The 16396-nt window shown below is 31.5% G+C and overlaps 1 protein-coding gene and 1 long non-coding RNA gene across 2 annotated transcripts in view; both read right to left on the reverse strand.

The window, feature by feature from the left end:
* Positions 1-952: 952 nt before the first annotated feature.
* Positions 953-5029, reverse strand: LOC139502930 (uncharacterized). Its single transcript, XR_011658976.1, has 2 exons — positions 4710-5029; positions 953-3534 (listed from the first exon to the last, which is right to left on the reverse strand). It is a non-coding gene; the product is annotated as an uncharacterized lncRNA (long non-coding RNA).
* Positions 5030-5622: 593 nt separating this feature from the next.
* Positions 5623-16396, reverse strand: part of LOC139504312 (uncharacterized) — a 30230-nt gene continuing 19456 nt past the window's right edge. The window contains exons 8-15 of the mRNA XM_071294380.1: positions 15950-16306; positions 15130-15239; positions 12500-13717; positions 10979-11018; positions 9671-9951; positions 8180-8207; positions 6472-6774; positions 5623-5948 (exon numbers count right to left, since the gene is read on the reverse strand). Of these exons, the coding sequence (XP_071150481.1) occupies positions 5623-5948; positions 6472-6774; positions 8180-8207; positions 9671-9951; positions 10979-11018; positions 12500-13717; positions 15130-15239; positions 15950-16306 (2663 nt within the window). The remainder of the gene's footprint in view (positions 5949-6471; positions 6775-8179; positions 8208-9670; positions 9952-10978; positions 11019-12499; positions 13718-15129; positions 15240-15949; positions 16307-16396) is intronic.

Raw genomic sequence — 16396 nt, forward strand, 5'->3', positions numbered from 1 at the left:
ATTACTTTGAAATAGGACTTTACCACGAATACTAGTGGAAAGAGCAAGTCATGTTCATTGTTTTGGGGAGCTTTGTCTAACTTGTTTCTTATTTTTATGCTTTAATTTTATTTTAGTAGCCGTTTTATAAAAAGTGAATCACCAAAAATACTAGAACTCAAAGAAAAAATCAAAAAGGAAAGTCTCTTATCACATGGCAAAATCAAAAACTTTAACACTTTAAATATATAGTTATTAGTACATGTAATTATTTTTGAAGTAGTAACCACAAAATATTTACAAAAAGGGAAGCTTTTAATGTCCCTCGTTGGAAAGCAGTGAAAAGTTAAGATTTTATTATCACATGTTTTTCATAAATGAGTGAAAATACGACAAAAATCTTCTTTAATGATCTAAAAATGTGAAATGTTAGGAAATGAAAGGTATAAATGAACTAAAATGGAGATTATAATGAAGACAAAGATGTCCATTATTGGTATATATAAACCTAGAATCATCTTCTATATCAACTTTAAGTAGGCAGATGAGATAAATATTTATAATTTATTGGTCTACATTATATTTTATCATGATGCGGCTTGATTTGGATTTTGGATTTGATTTTTTTCAAGATGTTGCATTTGAAAAAGGGTCGAACAATTATTTCCTTGAATTTGACAGTTGTACTAATTTCAATTCATCTTACATTTCATTGCAATTCGAGTCATCAACACAAATCTTGTGCGTTTCTAAAGCACCATTATTTTTATATTTAGTGTTTCTATAGAATATTTTGGAAACTTGAGGTGACATGCTAACTAAAGTTTGTACACAGGAAAAAAGGGTGATGATTATTTTCTTATACGCAGTGAAATGAATGTGAAATTGTTTGGCTATAGTACTGGACAAGATAAAAATTTATTCATGCCAAGTATTTCTTTATTTGAAACATTTGCAAATCTAACAAATCAAATCAAATCAAATATTTATTCTCGTATAAAATTTTACAGTTTGCGAACAACATTTATTAATACATAAAACATATATACATACATATCAAACATTCACAATAAGAACAGCATCAATGTTTTTTAAAACAAACAAGCTGTTAAGTTTAACAAAGATTAATAGGGGAAAATCAATTGTGGTATTACACCTTTAACGGGTAGTATAGGTGACTTTTTCAATCTTGCATTGTAATTTTGTAAAAACAGTGAACCTAAGGTAAAGATTCTGGAACAAATTACGAAAATTTGATGATGCAGGCAGATAACTTATAAGTATTTATCTTTTTATAAACGTAGATTATTTCTGTTTGATTTTTAATGTTTTTAGATTCAAGTGGCAATTTAACGGGGGAGATTAGTCTGATAATAAACTCGTCATATTTGTATTAACGTCAGACGCGCGTTTCGTCTGCAAAAGTTTCATCAGTGACACTCGAATCCAAAAACGTTAAAAAGGCCAAATAAAGTACGAAATTTTCTGAAGGAATCTACATGAACTTTTGCTATCTTATATTGTAGGCGGGAAAAAACCGTACGGTGACCCTATATTTTTTTGATATTCTCAAAGAATTCTCGTAAATCTATCTTTTAGTATTCTCGTTTACAATTCTTTCATTTAGTTTAGATTTCTTACCACATAAGGCTGTTTTCCCCTGCATTATCTGTTGTCACAACCTGTAGCTTCAGAAAATGCTCGGTGACTTATCATTTTTCTTAATTTTTTTGAGCATATCACAATATATACTACGTTTTGGCAAAGTATGAACACTTTCGTTGTTGTTCCACGGGTTGTATGTCGACTAATATATAATTTGATTGTGCGTTTCTCTAATACTGTGAAAGTACTTTTATTCGTGGGGTACCAATTTTCGTGGTTTTCGTGGATGACTCTATCCACGAATTTAAGTGTCCAACGAAATAAAACAACCATTGACCAAATCGAGACATGGAAAGATCCCCATCGGTAGGTTTGACTACTGATATGATCTAGATAATATATTAAATAACGCAAAATCTAAGAATACTTTAATAGCAGTCACAGAACTACAATTGCATGCAGGATTATACCCATTTAATCTTTTATAACCTAAATTGTACAACTTTTGATCTTTTAATTCTCATAAAAAATATTTTTGATCGATGAAAGTCAGATTTCCGGTATTGATATGCTAGTATGATAAAATGTTCATTTTAATTCTCATAATTCTCGTACATATGGGAAATAATAATTTCATGCTGGGCTTGATTTTGGTAAGAATTATTTGACAACTCAAGATACGTTTATAGCATTTGTTTATGTTACTGTGTTCTTTAGGTGACATGTTTATGGCCTAATTAACACCTTTGGTGGTCTCACTTTACCATGGGTTAATTAGTGTTATCACTACAATTTACACGGGTCTATGTTTACTTTGCAATTACCCTCAATCCAGACTATTTGTAACCTTCTTTCTAAAAGCTTTAATTTTTCAATATTTTTTTTTTTAGAAAACTAAAATCCACGAATTTAAAAACCCACGAACATGTAAATATTGCTCAAACCACGAAAATTGATACCCACGAATTAAAGTACTTTCACAGTATATACTACGTTTTGGCAAAGTATGAACACTTTCGTTGTTGTTCCACGGGTTGTATGTCGACTAATATATAATTTGATTGTGCGTTTCTCTAATACTAGTACGAATGTTCATTTATGTTTGCTTGTGCTGTATTTCTGTCACGTAGTGTTATTTTTAGCGATATTCTTTTAACATTTTCATGAAGCAGGAGGTTTGGGTAGCAATTAAACCAGGTTTAATCCACCATTTTCTCTTAAAATGTCCTGTACCAAGTCAGAATTATTGCAGTTGTTATCAAAAGTTTCGTTTCTATGTGAGTTGGCATTTGCTTTTGTTGCACTTCGGTTTGCTTGCTGTTCCTTTGTTTTCGTATAATGGTTGATTTGTTTTTAACTGGTTTTGTTTTCTCTCAATAGATTTATGACTTTTGAACACCGGTATACCACTTGTTCCCTTTATTTACTAATCGATCTCCTGATAATTTTTCAAAAATTATGACAAAAATAAACATCTTGTCTGAGAACATAGAGAAAACAGAAACTAAGTGAAAACATTAGGTGTTATTTTGTATGAGCAATACGCACTGACACCATTATAAATAAACTGTTGTTTGATGAAAAATGTCATTTTATACAATTAAATTCATCATAGAATTTATATTCTTTGTTTATGTATTCCTTTCTTCTTAGTCTCCGTGAGCCACACTATCTGCACGTTAGTTTATGTGTTTCTAACCTTTAAAGTTACATGCTTCGGAAATATATGTTTCTTTCATTTATAAATAAAAATCATGGTACACATAGACATTTCTTCTACTAGGAATAAAAAACAATGAGACATACACCACAAGCTCAGAGACATGTTTTACTGCATCCAAGCAGTGCAAGATACAAACCCTGCAATCAAAATAAAACTGATGGTCCATGAATTCGTTACTTCTTATAGGAAACATACTTCTGCGTTCACACAGCGCATGAAAACGAACCCTGAAAAAATATGAAATAAATGTCGAATGCTTTTTTTGCTTCCTTGAAGTACCAAACATATGTATCAATACAACAAAGGCAACAGACCCTGCAACAAAATGGTTGAGGGTTGATATGGTGTGTGATATTGAAAAAGCCATATCATATACACTTTATTATATGCATATACCTCAAGTAGATGTTTTTTATGTAACATGACGTCATACAAATTATAGGTTTGACATGACGTCATACAGATTAGGGATTTGAAAGCCTTTGCAACGGTGACTGCAATCGATGACGTGACGTCATACAGATTAAAGGTGTGATAAAGCTTTTGCAACCGTGCTGATATCAATATCATCACGGATGGCTGATACAGCACGCTTGCCAATGATTGTATTACACATACAATTTATCTGTATTTACTACTAAGTATATAAGAAACCTTTATAATTTACAGCATTTCACAAACTGTTACAAAATATAATTTACAAACTGAGATAAATATAAATGTATCTATGACAAAAGCATTCAACATGTTCAATATGATTTAGATAAAGACTATTTAAATCAGAGAGTGATAATTTGTTTCTCTGATAACAACAAAACAACTACACTATTACATCAATAAATATTTACATATCTTTATCAGTTGCAAATCAAAAACATACAATTTAAGAAAGAAAAAAACCATAATGAATTGTTCTGTTGTTAATTTAAAGATAAACATTAACTGAAGTTCGATTTAATTGGTTAATTATTTTTGTCTTCTGTAAACCATTGTGTTCTCTGTACTGTTTCTGACAATCAGATGTTGATTTAAAAAACTACCTCACCCACGAGCCAGACATAACAACCAGGTTTTCATGTTGAACAATCTTTAGTTTTTCTGTGTTATGTACAGTGGACTGGTTTGAGTCTTGTCGGTGTTTTTCCTTTTTGTGTATGCTATTGTCTGCGGTTGTGTTTCTTCGACATTGTTCATCGAAACTGCTCTTTTACAAATTAAAGTTTTTAATTAACAAAACCATGCATAATCTTTACTTAAAAGAACTCAAGATATAAAATCCACTAGTAACTTATGTACTGCATATCAACCGATACGAAGGCTATGCATACTTTACTTTCTTAGTATACATAGAAAGATTTTTGTATAGTTGTTTAGATACAAAATGAATATACATGTAACCTACTCTCTTCCAGTTTATTTATAACAGCCCTGTATGGTTGATAAATCTCTGCTGGAAACTTGCGTGTTTTCTATTTCATCTGCCAGTTCCATATGGACAGAATCTTCTTGTAGAGATTTGAGAAATTCAAAAAATCCCTTTTCACTCCCATGCAATAGTATGTCCATTAGTTTTCTGTTCTTTTGTATTTGTGCTGGACAGGCATTTATCATTTGACTATCAGCTATTGTCAAAATATCACGTGATATTAAATGATCTACTATTTTTTCATGATTTATACAATCAATAATATTTGAATAATTCTTCTGTAGACGAACTCTATAAACTGGAACAGTCCATTCGGACAATCCTACAATTAATTGTTTAGAAGTTTTTATTATCACTTGATGTACATGTACACTCAAAAATAATGATGAACTTTCACGGGAAGTCATGATCATTGAGCATTTACCGCCGAAGTAATATATTATTTTTGGAAAAAAATGAGGAGAAATTTTTTAGGGAAAACTGAGCATAAAAGTAAGACCAAAAAAATCCGAAACAAATACTGTATGTTTTTTTTTTTTTTTTTATCTTTTTAGTGAATAACGGTTTATAAAAACACGGGTCATCCAGGTTAACATTGCAATTCTATTAACGACATAAAAAAATCCAAACCAAGTATACAAATCCCTAAAATAAACAAGTGTGTCACAAGTATTGTATGGTCAGCTGATATGAGCATATCCGTTCCCCCTTTTTTTTGTGTGTTTTCGCATTGTTTAATTTCCTTCGTAATGCTTTGAAAACTGTTGCTTTTTTCTTATTGTGTCATGGACTACTTAGTCTACTTTCAACTTCTTGATTGACACCCTTTGTTACTTTTCGCTTTTAAAACAAAGATTATATCTTTTAAACATGAAATGAAACAAGAACATCAATCTATTTGTTTATTTTTATTACAAAAAAGAACCCAGATCATACCTTTACTTGGAGGTTGTTCTAATGCTTCACATGAACTTTCTTCCTGTGAATCACATTTAAATTCATCAGCTAGATCTGTGTAGCCACTTGTCCGTAGTGCATCAACAAACACTGTATAAGTATGCCCTCCCCTTTTATTTATTACTTCAAGCAAGGCTTCATTCTGATCATCTTGTCCAGCATGCTGCTCAATGCGACGTCTATCATCTGATGATATCACCAATTGTGACATCATATAATCTAAAGTCTGACTGATATCTATATCCTGTATGATTCTCTCTGTATTTAGGAAATATGAAATAAATCTGATAACACTGTTTTACTTTTATAATCATGATCATTTATATTTTTTGTGTATTTTTTTTCTTAATTACTTTTAAATCTTTGTTTGATTGCATCATTAACCTCTGCAATATAGAGCAAGCCATTTTCAGGTCCATTTTGATACATGTTCACTGACAGGCAATGCTTTTGATTATCTTTTAATATGAATGAATTCATCAAATATTGTTGGTTATTATCACAAGTAGGATACTTATTTGATGACTGAATCGGATGGTTCATCAAACAATCATCGATATATGATCATATTCAGGTTGTTGGTCCCATGGCCGATTTTTTTTTATATTGGTTATTGCAGAAAACACATTAAGTTCAATTCCTTTAACTGTTTAAGTGATACTACATTTTAAGAGGTAGGTTTTATGGAAAAATGTGAGTAAAGTTGATCTGACAGTTTATTTTGTTATCGTATATAGTTAATATAGAACACTGATGGATAACTCTGTAAGATTGTACACACCTTTAAATTTTCCCTCTAATTCTACTTCGTATGTCATGTATGATAGTACACTGGATAACTCAATGCGATGCAGAGCTTTGACTAAAACTTCAAATGTAGCTTCTGGACGTCTCCGCCATATGTTTAGAACCTCCTCCGTTTGGCCACGAAGATTTGTCACGTGGTTCATTGCAATGTGTTGCATGTCCACCACTTTTAACCCAAGTTCTATTCCAAGCTGATAAGTTTGATTACCTATATGATTAGGCAGTTGTTTTATATTAGACTCTGATGGTCTCAGAAGCAACACGTCTCTTGGTTGGTCTAAAATATATTCATAAAACCCAATTATTCATCTATTTCAATTACACTAATATAGAATCAACTGACCATTGCAACAGTACTCACCTACTGTGGATTCATTTATTTTCCTTGATACTAAATTTTGTAGATAAGGGGAAACTTAAGATGCTGGATAATCGTTGATTTCGGGGTTTCGCAATAGTCTGAATTATACCTTGTAATACTAGTAGTCTATAAAATGTTGATCTTAGTTAAATATTTAAGTTGGTAGTTCAACTTTTCTCTATGCTATCCATGTAATGTAATATCCCTTGAATAGTAATGAATTTATATTCTTTATCTATATCTACTATATCTTTCAATGGAATAAGTCAACTGACTATTTCAACTAAGTTAAATAATTAAAGATCTTGTATACATGATAAAGTTTGGTATGCATAACTATTCAGATTTGAAGGTCCTCAATACTTTTCAACTTTGTCCTTTATATTAAACAAGTCGAACACGTGCTTTTATTTTGACTAACGCAATCAGCATCCCCCTTTTTTCAGAAGTACACAATAAGACGTAAAACAGTAATTATTATTACATCGCAAATAACCCGAGTAATGCTGACACGATAGTATAGAAAAAATATCGTATCGTAATTCCGAATTCATTTCGTAGTTTACAATCAAATTGATACATCCGCGATTCCGGTTTCTATTCAGACTCGAAAGATGCATGTTGCATAGCATCAATTTTCTAAATAAAGTCATTAAAAGCCTTTTCATTTGTCAACGTTTGCTTTACAAATCTCTTTAACCTTTTACATAACACGTACGAATCGTTTTGTTCTTGCTGCAAATCAGTCATACCGGTAATGGGTTCATGACGTCTGAATTTGATAGTGTATGTGAAAAATAAGCTCCACATCATCGGCACATGATTTTTAACCGCCATAACAGTTACCAAAAATAGCAAGAAAACTACATGGGGACATTCATAGCAATTTTTGGTTATTCTCGACTAGGGGGATCATGCAGGCTTTGCATTTAAATGGTTACAAACGGTAATTATTGAAAATATTTCTATTTCTATTATGAAAATTCAACTAAATATAATTTAAATAAGCAATGATATACCATTTTCGCTATTCCTTTTAAGGAGGGATGAAATACTTTCGATCGCACTTCAATGTACGACGTAGACACGTCTTGTGATGGTGAAAGTTTCTCCATAGTTCAATTTTCATCCATGGAGATCAGTTTATTTTGGAGATCCCTGATATATGTTCACTCTTTTATTTATTTTATTCAAGCGTCACTGAAGAGTCTATAGTAACAGAAAGGCGTGTCTAGCGTATAACATGTAAATCCTGGTTTCTTTGATGAATTTGATTTTTAATTGATTCTAAACGCGTTAAAGTTTATGAATGTTTACTTACCCAACACTTTTTGATTTTCTCTTGAAATCTAGAATAAGAAATGACAATTTTACAAGCATTCTTAAAATACCTTTCACAAAAATTTAATATAATCAATCTTTATGCATTGAATGTTTATCTATTTCTAGACAAATGCATTCTGGTAACAGGAGTTATCAAATAGTTTTCAATATGGGATTTTGAGGGAAATGAGTGAGGAAGCCTAGAATCATATCAAAACATACGACAGTACGGTTATGCAGATTTTAAAACAATTGTATCTTCTAATCGAGTAAAGACATTTCAAATTAAGTGTTCAAATTATAGCCTTTTTCAACTGATTACTTTAAAAAAAAATATGACCAATCTGAACTATTATAATTTAGCATATTATGAATCAGACTTGTTAAACCATCGATTATACATTCACAGATGATAGTATTCAGTATTGAAGTTTAGAGCCTTCGTGTGTTAAAATTTGACACTTTCATTTGTTTCTTTTAACTTGAAATGTGAAATTAATAGATGATGCATTAAAGCAGTGAGTCAAACATTCGGTCTTTAACAGGAAACAACTTTATACTTTCATGCGTAGTGCTGCTAAAGCTATAAATAAACATGAGTCCACCATGTTGATGGTTGGATTTGTGTATCTTGTTCTTTAGTTTTCTATGTTGTGATTGTGCACTATTATTAGTCTGTTGCTTTTTTTGTCTGTTTTGGTCATAGCGTTGTCAGGTTTTTTTTATATGAGTCTGTATGATCCTCTGGTATCTTTTACCTCTCATTTGTATTGTCTCAAATGATTTCTCATAAATTGTAGTGTTGTATAATGAAAACTTGGAGGTAAAGTTTTACTATAGGAATCTCACGTATGGCACATTATCATGATCTATGAAAAAAGATCAAGATCATATGAACCCTTTCGGACAAACGGATACCAGTAACAGTTAATCTATACACCAAATGTATTTGGCATGTGACTCATAAATTGATTCAAACAAATGAACTAAACACAAAAGCTTAACGTTGACCAATGAGCATGCAATCTGGTTTTATAGGTCAAATAAACCATGTACAAGGAACATGAACTCTTTAAAGTCAAACAATAAAAGAATATGGTTGACTATTAAATATTAAATTATGAAAGCTTAATGTTTATATTCAGGTTAATAAACAACATAAGTCCTGACACGGTAGTAAATGCTACAATAAACAACTTAGACCACAAGGCCAACACAGCCCTCAAATAGTTGACATATGGCTATTAGTATCTGATGTTTGGGTTTGACTCCGAAAATTAAAATTTGATTAAGATCAATGTATATAATAGAAATAGAGATCTTACAACAGGTATTAATATCATAGTTGTCCCATCACTAATGATAAGGGAGACGATTGTGTGTTTAAAAAAAATCCAAATCTGTTAATGAAACAAGAAAATGAGTATAAGGATATTGATCATATAACATAAATCATTGGTAAGCAATACAATAGGTCGCACATGTTTACCTGACATAGTTTGTGTATGTCGATATCTTCCTCCTTCAAACTGCAATGAAGCTGCTTAAATGTAGCAGATTGTGTACTCTTCTTCCAATTATAAAGAGCGTTCATGTTTACATCAAAGACCAGTTTGTTGCTTGATTCCTTAATATTATCCCAAGACCTAACTGGATTTTTTTCCTTTAGGTGGATATACATTTTCCTCGTTTCTTCAATTGTCATTTCAGCTGCTAAGCGTCCCAAGTATCTATCATCTGGATTAATATCTAGCCATGCCATATCAAGACCTGTAATATATTGCAACTTACATTACTACAAATTAAACCTTTGCATTATCAACTGCTATTTTTTTCTGATTTATTTTATTTTTTATTTAAATATCTGCTTAATTTAGACCAATACATAATAGTTATCAAAGGTACCAGGATTATAACTTAGTACGCCAGACCCGCGTTTCGTCTACATAAAACTCATCAACATCATAGATTTAAGTTTAATTGAGCTATTGCTCATGAAAAATACTGAATAGAAGGAAATATAGAGAAAACATCAGTGACACAGCAACCGCATGAAATAAATGATATATAGCTGAACCAATAGTCAGAAATGTTAGACAAACGTTATGTTCCTAAGCGCCCCTTCCTCAAATATGCAAATCAATATAAAGATATTATACCCCAAATAAAAATGAATTTATCATAAAAACTTAAAATTGTCAAAGTGAAGTACAAGTTGTGCTCATTAGAACAGGCGCACTAAATTTGAACTTGATTGGTTTATAATTATTCTGAATTCCATCCAACAAGTTTCGTACTTCTACATACTGTATACAAAAAAAAGAATCAAACAATATGTATTCATGTATTTGATTTGATCTGAAGAGGAACTAAAGCCTGGACTGGTGAGGTACATATTCTGTCATATTCGAAATATAAATGTGGGTCTGGCAATATAAAACAAATAAGATTTAATCAACATTTAAATTCAATCTTATGTTGTCAAAACACACTTAGTGATTAATATCATTTGGCGTGTGTTTATAGTTTACTGATTCGTTTTTGAATATCCAGCATCTGATTTGCTTTTAACCTTCTCAGTAGGTATGTAATCATGGGGTTACTGTTTCATTGCTTTGTACACGAATTATCCGATATCCCTTTTATTCATATTGGTTTACATATATTCTTTTGGTTGCCGCATTATTGTTCTCCATTTTGTTGAATACAAAAACCTTTGAAATAGTTTGTTATAGAGTGTTATACTAGTAATACTAGCATATCAAACTATTGATAGTAATACTAATAAATATCTTACCCAGACAATCTTCCTGGCATCTGTCATCCTTCATAGGTAACTGTAAGATAAGTAAAACTAAGTTTATATGTCAATAAATATCTTATGATGTCCTTACACTTAAGTTGATGAACGTGAGCAGCACATATTGGTGTTTTAGTCTTGTGAAACATGTGTTTAAGTTAGCTCAAAATGGACTTTTACCTACCAGCCAGTAACTGCGATATATCATGTATATCTTTTATAGGCATTTTGCGTCAATTGTCAATTGTCTAAATAAAGCCCCCATTATTACTTGAAGCCCTTTCTTACTAATTTAAGGTTTGTGTATGGGCAGAAAGGAGGAGTGTGCACAAAAAAACGATGAACCCAATTTGTTTTAATAGTATAAATCAGACCGCTAGTTTTCACCTTTTATCACCAAGGCCTTTTCACATAGCTTTTGTTCACGACATGGATATTATTTATCTACTTCTTCTTATGTTGTATATTAAGCTTATAACATGTACGTTATAGTATGTTTGCATTGGTAGATATATTTTAATAAATCAAATACAATTTTAATTGAGCAGAATAAATTGATCATACAACGTCATTTATATAGCGTTCAATATAAAACCAATCTAAAATAGTCATTTGGATCTGAACAACCCTTATACATCAATTGAAAAAAAACTATGGCTGTGACTCCCTTAAGTAGAGTTGACTGTAACATATTTGTTTTTCGTTCATTTTTTTTAATATAAATAAGGCCGTTAGTTTTCTCGTTTGTATTGATTAAGATTGTCTTATCGGGGCCTTTTATAGCTGACTATGTGGTATGGGCTTTACTCATTGTTGACGGCCGTACGGTGACCTATAGTTGTTAATGTCTGTGTCATTTTGGTCACTTGTGGACAGTTTTCTCATTGGCAATCATACCACATCTTCTTTTTTATATTAGAATTATTTGCTTGTTAATTTTTCGTCCCTATTTGGTAATAAAGCCCACCAACTGTTTCGTTTCTGAAACACCCTAAGCCTTTAAAACTTCTGTATTGAACTTTCTTAATTAATATCAGATCGGAATAGTACTTTAAACACATGAAGCTAAGAAAGTGATGTTTTTGTATTGGTCGATTTAAAGACTTAATAATACCTTATGAAGTCATTGACAGTAAATCAGTAAATTTTCATGCTTATCCACTGCGATAACAGCAGATTTTTTCAGACAATCTATTGCAGTCAATTAATATCTGTTCAGTCTTTATTCAGATTTGTAAGTAGTCTGTATTTACCTATTCACATTAACAGCATACTGAATTGTTTAACAATCTACTGAATTGTACTGAATTAAGTGCAAGGGAATTATCTGAACAGTGCTGAGTGAACATGAAGGATAAGTCTGAACATTTACTGAATTCTGTAGACATCCAAATAATAGTTCCAACTTTTCATATGTCTATAAATCAAAAATGCCGTTCAAGCCTAATATTCATTTACAAGTAAAGTAACTCTTCGTCTAACAGTAACACATTTTAAAATTCTATAAAAGATAGATACCTTGTCTGCAAACCATCTAGACACAATATTAGTCTTGTGTATTCTATTGTGATCCGGGCATGCCCATTCTTCCTGAGACATGTTCGATCTCAACATGTGGTCAAAATAGCAAAGATCTGACCCACAAACTATACCAATTTGAATGGTAAAAGGCAAATCTCTCGTACAATCAGAATCATCTGAAACCGAGAAATAGAAATTGGAAATGTTTGTAATGGCATGTGTGAGGCATTCCTGAGCTGTTGATGCTATTGTTGGTACAATAGAGATTTGGTTTTCTTTGTGAGAAAGAGAAACTATAATTCTGTTTCCCTGAATGTCAATTCTCATATCGTGTTCATTATCAATTGTAACATCAGCACTGTCTGTAAAGATCATCAGACGACTGGATTTAGTGCTGACTCGAAGCTTCCACATTGATATGAAAGTCGCAATGAACCGGTATAGAATAGCAGGTGGTACAACTTCCTCCTTAAACATATAAGCTAGATGTATGCTTCTGTCAAAATCTATTTGTGGGTTGTCTTCTCTTTTGGTTCTAATTTGGCATGGTACTAAGAAAAATTCTGAATCATTTTCATCGTCTTTTTGTCTACAAATTATGTCCAAATGAACTAACATTTCTACTATATAATCTTTATGCTCTGAGATCTCCTTGAAACAGTCTTGTTTCCATATTTCATGTAAATCCTTTCTCAACAATTTTCCACTCTCTTTGAGGTCTCTTAATATTTCAATGAGATGTTCTGGCCAAAACTGTTCATCAGTAACGATGGAACGTAGCACGTCTACCAAAAATACTGGATCAATTATAACGTTATTTCTCAAGCAAGCTTCATCAAAGTAGATCAGTTTACCTAGGGCATGGTTAACCTTCAGAAACTTCTGTAGCTGATCTGGGGTTAACGCGTGTTTCTCATTCTGCTGGTTAAGGTCATTCAGTTCACCAATGGATAGTATTTTCTTGTTTTCCTCTACTTTTTTGGCTAATTGAAGTTCAAGGGGTACAAACTTGGTTGGCATTAATTCTCCACAACAAGGATGGTCTAATGCAACTTCCACCAAATGCTTCTTCAATGTGTCTAATTCTTCGTCCTCTTTATTTCTTGCATCCACAAAAATAAGTGGTCGATATTGAAGATGTTGTTTTCCTCCATGATTTTCAAAGAGTTTTTCGATTGAGTCTTCTAAAATGTGTCTCTGTTCTTCAATATCACCCTAAAACATACACAGATCAAAACGTTATATATACAATTCTGCTAATCAAGAGATAGTAATGATTTATTTTGTGTACGGGGCAATCTTATTTTTTTTTTCTAACTCAAACTTATTTTAATATATCATAAGATATATAAATACAATGATATACTAGCCGAAATTCTTGACTATTCTTAAAATGGAAATATTAAATGCAACGATTCAAAAATGGGTTGTTTGGTTGTTTAATAGGAGTTAACAATTGAACAAGTATACTTGTATACTCACATGGGTACTTAATGATGTTGTTTTTATGTAAAAGTAGAAAAAATGCATTCAACCCCTGTTTAATGTGTCAAGCAACAGCGGCCATGATTATTGATGGATCAAAGTTCAGATGCACAGAGTTACGCAGAATATTCAGGATAATAATTTTGTGTAGTTGCAGAGATCTTGAATAAAAAGAAAAGTGTTTACAACTTTCTTTTTTTTAAAGATTTATTAAGTCTATAAAAATTACGAAATAATTTGAAAAAAGGTACACAACAACAATACATTATACGTGGTTTAATCGATCTATGTCAACAACAACAGAATCTGATAGCACACATCTGGTTCATCATTGATAATTTTTTGTTGAAAATTACTTATTTCTAAGATGTTAAAAATTGGATAAAAATATTAAACAGTTTTTTTATTATAGTAAGTACTATACTTGTGTACAATCTTTCTGTAGAAATTCAAAAATTTAGGCTGAAAACTGTCAGAGTTTATTATACTTAAATATGTACCATTTAGTAAATCCGACGGCTGATAAAAAATACCGCAAAAATTTTCATAATGACAGGTTCATTTCTTCAACATATTTCAAACTTTTCTGTAGTTTTAGGGATAAAGGTGAAAACCACAGATGAGTTCTTAACACAACATTCAAGTAGGACTTTGTCTTACAGCCTTTGGATGGGGTAAACTTTCCAAAAAAAAACGTGTATGGTGTAATGGTGTATGGAATATAGTGTAATGGTGTAAGGTGTATGGTGTCAGGGGAATGGTGTAATGGTGTTTGAGGAAGGTGTGATTGTGTAACGTGCGATCGGGAATGGTGTGAATGATGGTGTACGACATTTAATTGGTTAAAAACGATGTTCTTTTTATTTTATTTTTTCGAATTGTAAACATATACAATAATAGTAATCTTAATATTTGAAATTCCTTTGCGTTATGGTCAATTTCGGATCGTTTATATAGAACAGGTAATTGTGCATGATGAAATGTGTAAGGTGTATGGTTCAAAGGTGTAACGTGTATGGTGTAAGGGTGTATGGTGTATGGTCAAATGGTGTATGGTGTTAGTGGGAAGTTTACACCATTCAATGACTGAACATGGCAACGTATTAAAATTACACAGTTCTTTAAACTATGTGAGTACTTACTTTTACTTGATCTTTGTGTGTTGCAACAAATTTGATTTTTGGGTATCCTCCATTTTCAGTCAAAGTCTTACAATATGTAAGGACTGAGTTAACCCAATGGACGAGATAAACTGCAACGAAAACACATACATGTCAATATGTTTGAAAGTATAAAATTGCCTTCCAATAATTACTAAACAATAGGCATTTATAAGTAAATGACATCAATTGATTTCAAAAACACTATCTATTCTGATCACTTGAATATATCTTTTCAATTGTTAGCAGCCGTGTTGAATTAAAAAAATTATATAACTTTTCAATCATTTCTGTTGTAAGATTTTTTCATCTTTCTTTTCAGGACAAATATGGTGTATTCCCGCAGACATAGTCTTAAACAATACTGTGTTATTTTCATGAATCGTAAACTTATATAAGCAACAACAGAGTGTACGGAATATGCATAATCATTCTTATACCTATTATATATATATTATACATATACACGACGAGGTGATTGTAGAACATCACAAATCGGTCTTCTGCTCTTTGTGTTTAAATAATAAAAAGAAGTATAATGAAATCTGGATAAAGAAAATCGATTTAAAATCAATGAATAGTTAGTTCGATTTTAAATTAACCAATAATACAAGATCTTGTATTGCTGACCTTGTTGCTGTATATTTTTTTCGAAAAGAGCCTATTGATTATTATATTGAGGCCTTAAATATTCAAAGAGAGCTAAGGCGATCAACAGTTTACCTATATTGTAATACTATAAAATATTTTATTGGTATGTAAATAGACATATTGTTTTACCCATTTATAAACGATATAATACCTGCTGTGTTTCGTTGATTAAGGCAGCCGGGTAAGTCTATATAATCTGGTATTTCATCATAAATACCCTGGCTTCCATTAAAAATCAACACAAAAGTGCCTCTGCTAGATATGAAGAGTTGGTGTGTCAAGTGATATATCTTTTGACCGCCAAAGTCCCATAAATCTATGGGGACAATTACCATTTCGTAATTGCCTTTATTACATTCAGATCGGATAAGTTGAATAATTTCATCCTCTGAAATGTCTAAGGCAGTCAATTTATCGTCCGTGTCTACCTCCCTCTTGTCATATCTAGTAACTCCCTGCATCAAAGCACTGTTATCATCTGGAGATTTCAGATTTGCAACATTTTGACCTGAAAGCAAAATGTATGTTTTTTGTTTTTTTTTTGTATGTAGGAAAGTTATCAAAGGTACTAGAATTATAATTCAGTACAACAGACGCA

This window comes from Mytilus edulis, chromosome 14, assembly GCF_963676685.1.
Source record: "Mytilus edulis chromosome 14, xbMytEdul2.2, whole genome shotgun sequence".
Classification (NCBI taxonomy): Eukaryota; Metazoa; Mollusca; class Bivalvia; order Mytilida; family Mytilidae; genus Mytilus; species Mytilus edulis.